Genomic DNA, 15,277 nt, shown 5'->3' on the forward strand with positions numbered 1-15,277 from the left:
ACGAAAGAACTCTGTTGCAAAAATGTGATCAGTTTCAAAGCAAGTATTCGGATGTAATAGGACCAAATTTTTCGCGAAATTTGGAGCGATGGAATGTGATATAACAGAAGTGTTCATGGCAATTTTACTATTTTATACCATTCCTGTAACTTCAGCAAACTAAAAATAATCAAAAATTATCTTAGAAATAGTACCGGACAAGATTGACTCAAATATTTATCATTGATTGCAGTTGAAAACAAGGCAGCTTCAAAATTGGATTTAAGTGAAGTGATAGATCAATTTGCTAATATTAAAGCTCGTAAAAGATTATAAATTTGATTTGATAGCTTTTATTTTATTTGATTTGATTCGATAGAATTAATAAATTAATAATGATAATATGTTAATATTTAAAATTAGTTTTAGTATAATTAAATGGATTTCCTTTTTATTTTGAGTATCAATTTATTATCTATTTATTATTTTCAATAATGGTTTTTATAGAGGTATTTATATTTTAAACAACAATATAACGTATAATGTGGTTTTTCCTATATATAGAATTAAGGAGCCTAATTTATTAATTGCCCCGGGGCCCATTCCCATCTTGTTACGCCACTGGCCACTCAAGGACCAGTTGTTGGGAGTTCGGGTGACGTGTTGGAGGTAATCTAACCTCCACAGGTCTTCCAGGATACCGGGCCGATATTTTAAATCGCGGACTAAGGTCGTGTAGCCGACGCTTGAAATAATATTTGTCCTCCATGCATCCGGAGGAGTACAGACAGGCGACAGCAGAGGTTGCCGTGCGTTACATCAATTGCGTTCACCCAGTACTGTGTGACCCACGATGTGGTTGTTAACTGACAGCGCGTCCGCAGTCATCTGAATTTTAGTATAGTTGTAAATGAGACGCGTGTGTTCCGGTGTTGTATGTGTGCGTTCGTTTCTTGTCTGTGATGCTGCCACATAATTACGTACCTACTCTGTTGTCCTATTGATGTGGATTGTGGACATTTGTAGTAATCTATTTGCGTCATGTTCAATGTTCTATCCTCGCCGTGGCGCTTGTCGTGACATGTAGGTAGAGCAAATCGTTAATATTTCACTAATTTTATATTTTTTTGCGTCCCTACTTAGGTATAATATAATATTCGTTCGTTTTTCGTTCACACTGTGTCTACGCCCGACGCGCCTAGCATTTTGGTCGCATTTTTGTCTTGTTCGTTTTAACCAGATAGTGGTGTATTGAAAACTGTGTTTTGAGTTTTTCAAAACTATAAGCTCGCGTGTTAACGAAAATGGTGTGCATATTATATTCATTCAAATAAATGAATTAATTAATTTAAAAATAAATCTTAATTTTTGGTAAGAAATTAAGTAATGGAAAATGTACCTATTTTTGATGGATTTTTTTGTGAATAATTTTGAGTAGAAATTATTTTTATGTGAGTTTTAAAACTAAATCTAAATGTTCATAGGATTAGGCCAAATTTGTATTGGTGAAACACAAGTCTAACATAATAATGATTAAAAAAACTAAAAAGGTGTTCGGGTAAGTGGAAATTGCTCTGCCGTAAAATAGGTGTATAGTGAAGTATACGATAAATTGTAATGGATGTGTTAAATTTGAATTCAATAATAAATCATTGTATAGGTATGGAAAACGATTCTAAACAAAAACGGTCTGTCACCTATAGGCTATAATACTTATTATATTTTATGTTTAAAAATATTTTGTCACCTACAAAAACAAAAAAATCGTGGTGTGAACGTAGGTATGGTATATATATTATAATAATAATTAAAATGTATTCTGATGTAAAAACTATTAGTATATTATATTATAATTAGTTAAACATTATTATATAATATGATAGCTAAACCTTGAACGGATTGAACTATAATCTCTATCAAAAATGAACTTTGTTGATGATAATATTATTATGCCCTACTATATAGTTATATATTGAATATTTATTAATGTATTATTCTGTGAAGTGGTCTCCGCTGAATAAAATTGGGTAGGTACATAGTTTTACAATAATTAACTAATTCCGTTTCTGTCATAGATGCGTAACCACATAATAACTAAATAATACATGATAACTAATATTATAAATTATAATATTTTAACATATTACATTAATTATTAATATTAAATTGTTTTGACTGTATTGTATTTATCACTGTCATCGTCAAAGGCTTAAGACAGGGGTCGTCAGCCAGCCGTTATTTTAAAAATATAGGTCGATCGTTACATAAAAATTAATTTTAATTTATAAATATACCTTATTGCCGTAAATTAGATCCCGGAAAAAAATGTTAGTACGTTAAATATATAGTAGGTAAGTCAAATTTTATAATTAAGGTATAAATATTGTATAAATGGTATAAATTAAGATAAATGTGATTTTTATAATATCATGTTCTCTCAGTTCCCTGTAAAAACTTAAATGATAAAGATTTAACAAAAATCAAATTTAGACCAAATACTTGGGGGAAATATAAGTGTTTAGTATATTATAGTATAATCGCAAAATATTATTATTTGGCTATTAAATCTTCTATAAAACATTCGCCAACTTCTTTTCAGGTCTTAGAAATGGAAAATAATGAAAAAATATTTGAAAAATTGCTTTTTTTCTATGTTTAAACTGTTATATAAATATAAAATATTAAAGTTTTAAGTTTTTAATATTTTAGACCTAGTGGGTATAGTGCCTAGTTGCACCAATGGTTTATAGTCTGGCCCAACTTATCTACTACCTTTTTATACCTAGGACTAAACTTACTGTTTTCAAAAGGGCGTAGACTGTTTGGGCGAATCGACCCAAAATATGGTCTGTTTGGGTGAATAGATATATAAGGTGTAACAAGACTCTTTATTTAACAAACATTCATTACAAATGTTATTATATTTGTAAATTAGTTCTGGTACAGTGGTACACTCTGTATACCTTTGGGCGAGGATTATTCAACTAAAAATACTGTTTGGGCGGTATGAAAATGCTTATATGCTATATGTTTGTAGGACTATAAGAACACACTTATTGGTGTGGTGTCATCCTCTTGTTACATTTGAATAATTCAAGTATATAATTCAAAAAATACATAAGTCAAATCAGTGGCGTATTTAGGCCGGGGCAATCGCCCCTATCTAAGGTGTATGTTCAAGTTAGGGGATCAGGGGGCCTTTATCATTGCATTAATGATTATTTAAGTTGTATTTATGATGTCGAAAATAATTTGATTTAAAATACAATAAAAATTCTATAGCAACAGACTCAATCACTATTAAATAGGTAATTTAACTTTTGTGTTTAAGAGGCCCGCATACTACCAGACCCTGGGTCCTGGGACCACCAAGTTTCATACTATACCACCGAGTCAAATTGATTTTGATTCCCAGAGATTCGTGTTATTAAAACTCGTTTGTAAAATAATTTTGCATCGTATGATATTAGTCATATAACGTTTTTTATACGGTGTTAAACCTAACCTATAGTGCGATAGTAGGTACAAATTTTATATTTTCCTGTGCTGTTTCGTTAGGGTGATAAAATTTAGTGAAAAACCCATGCTATACATCCATAACTATAATTTAAGTAACTTGCCTATATAAATACGATATCGTATGCAAAAGTCATTAGTCATTATAGTTTACATAAATATCTGTATATAGTATACACTATACAATGACCTACAGATATAATATTAAACATACCTATAATTTATTATAGTGTACCTACATAGTATGGTATTTCATGATTTATGATAATAATAATAAAATTACGTAACACATTAAATACCATACCAATATTATGTACAATTTAAGATTTATTTTCTTTACTTAAATCGTAATATTATTAGGTATGCAATTGTAATATTGATAGAAATTGGTCTTCACTCACTAATCCCATGGCTATGGCGTAAGGGGAGCATATTATATCATATCTATATCAATATTATAATATAATATTTCAGTCGAAAATAAATGGTCAGAAAATATTTCATCCGAATCGTATTTTAGCCAATTCAATTAATAATTGAATGTAGGTACATTAAAAATATTGTTTTTGTTGTTACACTAATTACATCAATGAAAAAACATATAGAGGTTGGTAAATAGTTTTATAAAAAAGTTGTAAATAGTTGAAATTTCAAGTTTTAACCAATACAGAGCATATTAGAACGTATAAAGTGTGTGATAGTTGTGCCCATAATATTAATTTAATATTACCATGTGGTGGCCGCCGGTGGGTTTTCGTGCCATTGATCACTGAAAAATACAACAATTACTATAATACAATTAATAACAAGTGCCATACACAAAGCAGGCAATGCTCACATAATAGGTACATTTTGTATAATTTTTTACGATTCTAACGCAAAGTTAAGGTTAACAATTTTTTTTTCAAGTAGGTGTTTAATAATTTGTAATTTTTTTTTGATTTTCTTTATTGTTATGAATAGGTATTTGTATTTTTTTTTTTACTATACGGTTTGTTTTTTTGGCTTTATTTATTATAACATGCATTATTAATTATTATATCTATTTATAAAATAAATTATGTACTTTTATAAATATTTATTTACGTACCTATATAGTGTATTAGTGTACCTATAGTGTATGTACTAAATAATATATTAATATCTAGGAATCTATAAGTAAATATTGATTACTTGGCGATAAACCTAACATAATTATTAAGGTAAATAACTAAGTAAGTATAGGCTGCTTGCCGCTTGGCAAATTTAACAGTAAGTTCACACTGTTCACAGACTCACAGTTGACTTCAATGATAAGAACAAGAAGGCTCTCATTATTGATAACATATATCACTCGTTATCACGGTCATTGTTATCGTCTTATCATAAAACAGTCTCATCGTTTGTAGTCGTTGATCATAGACTGACTAGAATGTTGCTCAGTATCCTCAGTCTTTAGTACTCACTACTCACTAATTCACTAATTTATTTTAATTGTAAGTTGTAAATTTTCGAATAAGAATACACATACTTGAGACCTATAACCGATTCAGTATTGCTGCAGCATACTGTTTGTAGATCGACTGACTTGCTTTCCCGCTTACATAATATTGTGGTGGTAAGTATTATTTGGTAATATTTCGATAAATTCATTTACTCATTTATTTAATATGAAAATACGTATTTTTTTTTGGTGATTACCCGGTCTATGATCTACTGTTTATTGTATTTTTACTGATTTTGTAGGTGCTGTACTCCTGTGGTTTAACAATGATTTGGTAAGTTGATTGGAAGTCAAAAAAAAAGAAAAAACAGAAAATTATCATCCAATGAATTCTGAAACTCACCCTCCGATCGGTGTCTCATTTGCCGGTAACAGTGGTGAGAAAATACCCTTAATGAATCGGCGCCGTCAAGTATTTGACTATTTTACACGTATGTTTGGAAATTCGAGTTCTGGTTCGGAGGAAACATCCAAGGACGGTTATGTCGAGTTTGGTAATATTGGGGAGGCGACCAGTGGCCGTACACTTGGACCGTTTGCTGGTGTGTTTGCGCCCGTCTGTTTGTCCATGTTCAGTGCCATGTTGTTTTTGAGAGTGGGTATGGTATTGCATATTATTCATATATTTTTTAATAAATTACTGAAATATTAACAGCTGTTATAATTTGTTTGATTGTTGTTTAGGATTTGTTGTTGGAAATGCTGGCCTCATCGAGACATTATTTCAATTTGCCATTGCTTATATAATTATTGTTTTCACTGTTATGTCTGTCTGTGCTATATCAACCAATGGTGCTGTTGAAGGAGGTGGTGCTTATTGTATCCTTTGATCTTTATTTTGTATGGTTTAATAATTATTATTTATTTTAAATTATTAAACTGGTTTAATTAATAATTTTTTTTTACCAAAATTATGAATATTATGGTAATATTTTCCTTATAACACCGTGAACAGTTATGATTAGTAGAACATTAGGACCAGAACTTGGAGGATCAATAGGAACTTTGTTTTTTTTGGCAAATATTGTAAGCAGTGCTCTCTGCCTTACGGGATGTGTAGAAGGACTAATTGATAATTTTGGAGAATCTGGTATGTTAAGTTTTTAAATAAATGTATAAACTTCTGTAATTTTTTAAAATACCAATTTTATTTTTATTTTTTATTGGCTTAATAATAAATAATATTTGATTTTTACCATCACCAAAGTATTTTTGACCGACTTAAGGTCAAGTAAGCTTTTGGTAAACTTATACATTTTTTAATCACAATTATATATTTCTATTCATTAGTATTTATCCATAAAATTATTTTATGGTATGCATAATTTTATATTCGGTCGGCTTTTTTTTAAAATACTCTATTTTTATTCAACAATTAAATATAGTCCTCAGTAATTTAAGCAATTTAACCATTAATGTATATTGTATAATATTTAATATAATAATAATAATTTATGATATTTATTTTAAAAGTATATAACCTATAATCTATATACTAAGTAATGTAGATAATCTTAAAGTTACAACTTTCATGTATATGTTTTTAGGTTATTTAATGCCAAAAGATAGTTATATATTAAATGATGGCCATTGGTGGAGATTTACTTATACATCATCATTAAATTTCCTAAATTTATTAATTTGTTTAATTGGTGCAACATTATTTGCAAAAACTACTGTCATCATATTTGCAATAGTTGTGATATGCTTACTATCATCAGTCATAAGTTTTTTTTTGAAATCTCCATTTCAAGTAAGAACAATACAAACAAAATACCTACTATATAAAAATTAATTGATTGTTGTTTTTAGATTGAGGTGCCTGCCGCAAACACTTTTGTTAATCAAACTAATGCCACTGTTTTATTAAACTACACAGGTTTTAGTTTAACTACTTTTACTGAAAATTTAGGCCCTAAATTTGGTAATGATTACACATCAAACAATATGGCTGTATCCTTTTCATCAGTGTTTGGTGTACTTTTCTGCGGGGTGACTGGAATTTTGGCAGGAGCCAATATGTCTGGTAAAAAGAACATAATTTTATTTGTTAAATAAAAGTATGCATTAAATTTATTACACGCACTTATTTTTTTAGGCAATTTGAAAAACCCATCTTATAGCATACCTCGAGGAACATTAGGAGGTGTACTGTTTACATTTATATCTTACATTAGTTTGTCCATTCTTGCTGCTGCTACATGTTCACGAGATTTACTTCAAGAAAACTATGTATTTCTAATGCCCATTAATATTTGGCCTCCATTTACTTCTATCGGTATATTGACTGCAACGTTTTCAGCCAGTCTTAGTTGTTTGATTGGTTCAAGCCGAGTACTTGAAGCATTAGCCAAAGATTGCATTTATGGTAAGAATTATTACAATTTTATAAATTTTAAACTGCAATATAGTTTGCAAATTTTCGCAATTTTAATATATTTTGTAAAAAATTTGAATACTTAAGAAAAAATGTATTTATTTACTATAATAAAAACCATCAAAAAACCTTATATTAAATTTTCAAGGGTATTATGGTGTTAAGTAAAATATTACTAAATTAGTAATTAAGTAAATTTTTTTTGTTTGACTTAAATTGTTTATAAAACTAACCAAAATTACATTTTCAGGTCGATTATTGCAATTTGTTAATTATGGCGTTTGGCGTTCAAATCCTATAGCTGCAGTTGTATTTTCATGGGTATTAGTACAAATGATTTTATTCATCGGATCACTTAATTTAATTGCTCAGCTGAATTCCATTTTATTTTTATTGGCTTATGTAGCATTGAATTTGACTTGCCTTGGTTTGGATCTCACATCAGCTCCTAATTTTAGGTATTGTTATTGATTTTTGTTGTTAAATTCCCATGTATACTTAAATCAATATGCACAATGATATATAAATTGTGTACCAATTAATCTCTATTTCACGTATAGGCCATCTTTCAAATATTTTTCTGCGTGGACCTGTTCCTTAGGACTAATGGGTAGTGTTGTAATGATGTTTGTAATAAATCCATTTTATGCTTCAACGAGTTTTGGATTGTGCTTGTTACTTATACTGCTATTGCACTTCTTTTCTCCATGTGAAGCTACTGAATGGGGATCAATATCTCAAGCTTTAATATTCCACCAGGTATGATTATTCTCTTTGCTTGGCTGTTAAGCTAAAAAATTAATTAAATCATGGTATATGTCTTTATAGGTCCGCAAATATCTACTTTTGTTAGATCCAAGAAAGAACCATATCAAATTCTGGAGACCTCAAATGCTGCTGATGGTTGCTAATCCTCGGTCATCTTGTCCGACTATAACATTCATTAATGATCTGAAAAAAAGTGGTTTATTTGTACTGGGACACGTTAAAGTTGACAAGGCAGAAACTAATTTAGATTATACTGACAAAGCCATCCCATCCTGGCTGACTCTTGTTGATCATGTGAAAGTAAAATACTTTATAAATTAATATATAATATATTTTATCCTATTTTGACTTAGTCATATTATTAAATTAATTTAGGTAAAAGCGTTTGTTGAGCTGACTGTGGCTAATAGTGTAAGAGATGGACTACATCATCTTATAAGGTTATCTGGTATGGGAGCAATGAAGCCAAATACTGTTGTGATGGGATTCTATGACAATAAAATACCACTTGACTATTTTACAAGGTTAGTTAACAATAAATTTTAAAATTGTTTGGACAAAATCATGTAAACTATATATATGCTATAGATTGGATTCAGTTTATAAAACTTCGGTATTCCAAGGAATAACATCTAATGAAGAAAAATTCCCTTTGAGATTACCCAACGGAGAAAAACATTTATCTGCATCAGAATTTGTATCAATGATCTGTGATATATTTCAAATGCATAAAAACATATGTATTTGTCGCCATTTTGATTTATATAACAAGACTGATATTGTTAAGTATGATTATTGATTATATATAATATTAATTTTTTTGTATATACAATATGTTTGTTTATTTAGAAACATTAAGTACAAGTACATTGATGTTTGGCCTGTTAACTTCTTTGGTCCATCGATGAATGATGCATATGACACTAGCAGCTTGTTTATGCTACAGTTATCATGTATTATTAAAATGATTGCTGTGTATAAAAAACACACACTGAGAGTACACCTGCTCAACACTATTGATATTCAAAGTCAAAGAGTGCAGTTAAAACAGCTGTTGTCTACACTACGCATTAAAGCTACAATTCATGAAGTAAGTCCACGCTGTTAAATATAAGATATTACAATTCTAATTATAAATGTATGATTTTTCAGGTTACAGAATGGTCGCAAATAGATCTGAGTACTTTGGACAGTGATAGAGATACATACATTTCCAGGTGATTATTATTTAAATTTTTTATTTGTCTACAACAATATGATTGCTATGTCTAAAAATTATAATATTTTTTATTTATTGCAGGGTGAATAAATTAATTAAAAATCAGTGTGCTGAAACTGCTATATGTTTTGTTTATTTGCCAATGCCCAAAGAAATGCGAGGGTCAGATTTACAAAATGTAAGTTATCTGAATTCACTTACTGATTTAACCAATAACCTACCGCCTACAGTTCTTGTACACGGAGTGAGTGCTGTTACATCTACAACTCTATAATACATAATATATTATAATCAAGTGATATTACATTAAAAAATTATTTTATTTATATAATATTACATAATTATTTTTGTATTTTTATTATTAATGGATATTAAATATAATTTAATATAAATAATTCAAATTGTTAAGAAAAGTGTTGTATGAATCTTATATCTAAAGAATTTTAGGTATTTCATATTCTTTTATAAATGTAATTGTAATAATCTATTGCTGCATTACATTAAAAATGAATTAATTTAATGGTTCACTAAAATGTAATCAACCATTCATGACAATCATGTTTAAGGGATCATTAGGTCATTCTACCGATTCATTAAATTGTTAGTACTTTTTTTGCAATCTGGCATAAGTTTTGTGATACTGTTGAATTTGTAATATTATGAATATTTTATATTATACTTTTATATTGTAAAATGATTTAATAATGAATATTAAATAAATTTATGATAAAACTAGTTCATTCTTCAATTTGTCCTAATAAACAATTACTAATAATAATATAGTAATATTAAAATATTAAATAATAGAAAGCAATAGTGCTATACAAAAATGCAATTTACATCGTAAGTATGTAGTAGTTTGCACAGACAACGGATGCTATTTAAATTTAAATCTAAAAACAGTAAATTTTAATAATGAAAATGAGAGATTCACATTTTTTTTATAAGCTAAAAATGTTTTAAAATTAATTTAAAAGTTATGCAATAAATATTTTTAAAAGTAAATTTATAATTTTTAGATTAATTTAAAAAGTGTGTATTATGAAAAATGTTTAAATAATATTATTTTATAGTAAATTTCATACTTAATAACATTTGAAATGAATAAAAATTAAAAATATGATGTAAATAAATAAGTTTAATTTTGACTATGACTTATAACATAGTATGATTAGTAAAAATGTAAAATATAAATTTAACTAATTATGACTTAGTTGTATCTTAAATCCTAGTTATTATACAATTGATTAATATTTATAACATTAGTTATTAAAAATAAAATACCAAAGTTATTTTATAGGTTATTCATCTGAGTTTTCTTTGATCTTACTAATCAAGCTTAATTTTTTATTTAATACACTGTTTTCATCCTTAAGTTTTTCTATAGATTTCTTGTATTGATTACATTCTTTTTCAAACTATAATATAGAAAATTAATTTTTATTTTTATTGTTACTTAATACTGTGTTATGATATTGTTACTTTATTTTCTTACTATTTTAGAAACAATCTCTTGACGATTAGCTAATTTCAGTTCTAGAACTTTAATTTCTTCATCCAATTTAGAATTTTTATTGTTGAAATACTTCCATACATCATCTATTTTATCTTTTAATGCATTTTCTTAAAATCAAACATTAGAATATTATTTATATGTTTTTTATTAGAATTATTACATACAATATTAATATTACCTTCTAATTCTAATCCATTTGTCAATGAATATTTTTCCAATAGATACTTGCGCTAAACATTTAGTTTTATTATAATTTTAATAAATATAAAATAGATCATGATTAGGAATATGATATTATAACAGTAGGGATAGTTAAAATTAGATATTAGCAATAATTTCCAACTTAACTAAATTCAATATATTTATCAGTTATTTAGTTAGAAATTAGATAAATTTAAATTGTCAAATTACCATGACATTTTATTTTATATATTGGACATAAACAATAGAAATTATAACAATTACAAATTGTATTCCATAGTTTAGCTTGTAATGTATATATCATTAATTTTGTTGAATGTTTGAATTTATTGCTAATAATAGTTTATATTTACTTGATTCAGAGCTTCGAGATGAGTATTTAAAAATTCATATTGTTCTGAAATAATATTGATAATACAAGATTAAATTTATATAATTTCTAAAATTCCTAATATCGTTCATAAATCACTAATCCATGTTAACGCCTTAACGGTGCATGTATAGGTATTAGCTAAATTTTCAATAAAAATATTAATTAAAATGCGTAGTAGTTACTAACTACTCTTTTCAGTTAAATCGTCCACATCTGTTTCCAATTTACACCTTAGTTCGTCAAGTTCAATCTTAGTTATTTGTAAATCGTCTATTTTTAAATTCAATTTAGATAATTTATCACACAGAGACAATTCTTCTTTGTCCAGTAACTCTGATTGATGGATCAAATCATTCCAAAACTATAAAAATAAAAGTTCTTTCGTAATAATTATATTATATTTTTTTGTGTATCATTATGTTTTGTTATTTTATAAAAAAAAAAACCGCGTCATCATTGTAATGATTATTTTCTACGCGGAAATACAGAATATACCAAATATAATTTTTCGTCAGGTCTACGCCGAAAGTGTAATTATTGATGTCAGTTGAAGTGTTTAAAAATGACCCTTTTCTGTCCAACCAAAACCTAGTAAATACTTTTTGTCTGTCATTGGACGGAAAAGTAATAATTGTTCAAATTGGATTAATATACATGAATACAAATATACGTTTTTTTCTAGTATATCAAATAGGTAGGTAATACCTACCTACCGCAATTGGTTTGCCTCCATGGGACATTGGCGCCGAAATCAATTTGCTCATATTTTATGATAATTATTTATGATTCATTCACTGAATTCACCTAACCTTATCTTAGTGGGTTGATATAATGTATCTATTAATGTTGTCAAAGGTACATCACTTGATTCCAGGGGCGGCTTGTTATAAGAATACTAGGAGCGACTTCTCCTGCCCCGAAAATGGGAAAAAAAATGTTTTTAGTTTAACAGGTTTATTATCATAATTCATAACAGAAGGTTGATCATTCAAGTAAACAATAAGTGTGTCTATATCATAAATTGTAAAAGTAAATGAAAAATTTAACTAAAGAAGAACCTAAAAATAATACATTGGTCCTAGTGAATGTATAGTTGGTGGGTAGGTAGAAACTTGCTCCTTGAGTCATGAAGACTCAAGCCGCCACTGCTTGATTCCATGATATATAAACAGTAATTAATATATGATACGATCTACAATATTAGTTTATGACTAATCCTTGTACCGCAGAAAACTATATAAAACTAAAAAAATTGATTTAATGGCAAAATACCTAATGGTCGTCAGGTCTTAGGAAGATTACACTGGCTATCACCCACCCGGCCACCCAAAGTTTTCACGGTGACCCCAAATCGCCATACTTAAACACATATGAATCGGCGCTATTGCAGTTATGATTCTCAGTTTGGAGAATCTGGACACCGAGGTGGGTTAGAACAGTAATCGGTAATTCACCACGAATTTCACTCGTTTGTGTCTGACAAATCATATTTATACCACTGACGTAGGTACCTAGCTAGTAATAACGTTATGAGGCAGCTAGAGGTGTGTGACGAACAAAAAATGTTCGTGGCTCGAGCGGGAACTGGCCGCTGAGAACTCAGTCGATTTCATCAGTTTTGGGTGAAATTCTAGCCATCGCCACTCACCGGCGGTACCGTACACGATGCATCTCACTTCCGGCTTTTGTCACACAATATATACGACTACCTACTGACTACTGGTACTTACGACTATTTACTATTACATGTAAACTCTATTAAACGTACTTGTTTGAATTGAAGAAATCTTTTTTCAAGCTCTCGAGCCTCATTGAATAATATATCATCATCCATTATACAAACTTGAAACTCGACAGGTATAGCTTTTACAAGGAAAAGAAAAGAAATTTATCATTAATCTTATAACTGTATGTACGAGTCGTATAATATACATTATTTTTGATTAGTTATAATTACGGCACGTTGTTTACACATATTTATAGTATATATACCTACGATTACCTACTATACCTATATTAAAATAATACGGTAAAAGTATTCAGAGAAAAAAATTTATACAAATCAAAATTGCTCTTATAAAATATCACGAAGTGTATTTATATAGGAAAAGGAAACTATAAACTAATTATAGTTATTACTTATTATAATTTATTTAAATATAATAAAACATTCTCTTTGATGTTTTTTATTATTCTTTTTGACGCGGAGTCGTGGAACTGAACTTTATACTTTTGAAGCATTCCTTAATAATATTTTTTTTATTTGTTTATTTTAAGACTGCATTGCACTAGTGCACTACAACTAAATTAAATCATTAATATAATTTTCATATTATATTACACGGTATTTTAACAGCTATATAGGTAGGTAGTAGGTATATTAAATAATAAATATTCTATACAAAAGTAGGTATCAATATGAACTATTTTTTATATAATTTATGGTTTAATGAGTTCAATTAAAACTATTGATTTATTGTAATATATTAATAGATCTAGCAAACATATAAATGCATGGTTGTACTATTATAAATTATAATAGTATTGGCAGAGGCTTAATTGCGCAAAAAATAAAGGAGAGGGTAATAATTAATTCACTAAAATAGAAAACATGACCTAATTATTGCTTTTCTTTTTACACAAGTCTTAGAACTTATTTTATGACTTTGAAACAAATTGTAGGCGCCTCAATATTAAGTAAGTAGCTACATAAGAGTTCATAAAAAATAGTGTTATAACTTGTTTGAAAAAAAAAATGATGTGTTGATGATAATCAAAAATCATGTAATCATAATTCATCTAATAATATTATTAGGTTATTTTTATAACCGAGGTAATACGATAATGTCGACAATAGGTAGGTATGTTAATTTATTATACAACAGAAGAAAAGTGAAATAAATGTGTTTTATGCAATAATTTTAGGAAACAAATATTTTTATTCTATATATAAATGCGCCTATGTTAAATGCATTCGTTATTTATTTTAGAAAATGTAAGGATTTATAGTCAGTATAGTTTCTATAGCTGTTATATCTGAGGGGGAGGTGTAATTGAAGGCGCCAGTGCAATTAATAATCTGGCAGCTTCATTTTTTTTTTCGAAAATGATATTTTTTTTATATTCTGATCATGAAAAAAATCTGCCGACGTTTCTGCGTAATAACCTGTTAGCTCCTATTATTATATCACCTATAATATAACGCGAAAGGAGCTGTCAGGCTATTTGTATATTCTCCGCAAGAACACGACGGAAAATATGTCCTGTAAGATTTGCAAAAACGGAGCTGCCTGGTTATTGCACTGACGCCTTCAATCGACACCTTTACTCCCTCTTTTAGACTAATCTATAGTATATCTCTGACCTTGTTATATTTCTACAATTATTCAAAACGTATATTACATTAGTATTAAATTAATATTAGGTACATAATAATATGAGTTCATACCTTTCTTAAGTATCTTTTGATTGACTTAAAAACTATATACAAATTTACGAAACGGAAAAGCTATAATGAATGATGATATGGCCATATGCAGATATGCTACAATGAGATTGTGATAGACATAGATGTAATATGCATGTACATCTAAATACCTATGTGTATCATCAACGATGGCCATCATATGGCATATTTTTTTATATTATGCACACAGATATATATATATGTGATTATGCATGAAATACCCATTATCCATTGATAATATGTATTGTATATAACTAAATACAAATATGTGAAATATGTACATAAGTAAAATACCTTTAAAGTGCTTTCATAATTACAAAACAATTTAAAAGCTCAGAGGCAGTGGCGTATATAGGGGGAGTGTTTTAGGGGTTCACCC

The 15,277-nt window shown here is 28.2% G+C and overlaps 2 protein-coding genes across 3 annotated transcripts; one reads left to right on the forward strand and one right to left on the reverse strand.

Moving 5' to 3' along the window:
* Positions 1-889: 889 nt before the first annotated feature.
* On the forward strand, positions 890-10,077 carry LOC132929647 (solute carrier family 12 member 9). Of its 2 annotated transcripts, none has more exons than XM_060995152.1 (15): positions 890-1,062; positions 5,221-5,577; positions 5,663-5,797; positions 5,934-6,068; positions 6,526-6,731; positions 6,791-7,004; positions 7,077-7,346; positions 7,606-7,813; positions 7,916-8,114; positions 8,184-8,423; positions 8,499-8,647; positions 8,712-8,909; positions 8,973-9,213; positions 9,276-9,340; positions 9,424-10,077. In XM_060995152.1, the coding sequence occupies exons 2-15, from the start codon at positions 5,304-5,306 to the stop codon at positions 9,614-9,616; spliced, it is 2,727 nt and encodes a 908-aa protein (XP_060851135.1). In that variant the 5' UTR covers positions 890-1,062; positions 5,221-5,303; the 3' UTR covers positions 9,617-10,077. The 2 variants fall into 2 exon arrangements, with proteins under 2 accessions (XP_060851135.1, XP_060851134.1); XM_060995151.1 differs by lacking the exon at positions 890-1,062 and adding an exon at positions 4,865-5,092.
* Positions 10,078-10,643: 566 nt separating this feature from the next.
* Positions 10,644-13,266, reverse strand: LOC132929231 (uncharacterized). The gene is made up of 6 exons (XM_060994423.1): positions 13,201-13,266; positions 11,619-11,793; positions 11,413-11,456; positions 11,037-11,088; positions 10,838-10,965; positions 10,644-10,760 (listed from the first exon to the last, which is right to left on the reverse strand). Exons 1-6 carry the CDS (start codon positions 13,264-13,266, stop codon positions 10,644-10,646), a joined length of 582 nt encoding a protein of 193 aa, XP_060850406.1.
* Positions 13,267-15,277: the final 2,011 nt, after the last annotated feature.

The sequence above is a fragment of the Rhopalosiphum padi genome, chromosome 4 (genome assembly GCF_020882245.1).
Source record: "Rhopalosiphum padi isolate XX-2018 chromosome 4, ASM2088224v1, whole genome shotgun sequence".
Classification (NCBI taxonomy): Eukaryota; Metazoa; Arthropoda; class Insecta; order Hemiptera; family Aphididae; genus Rhopalosiphum; species Rhopalosiphum padi.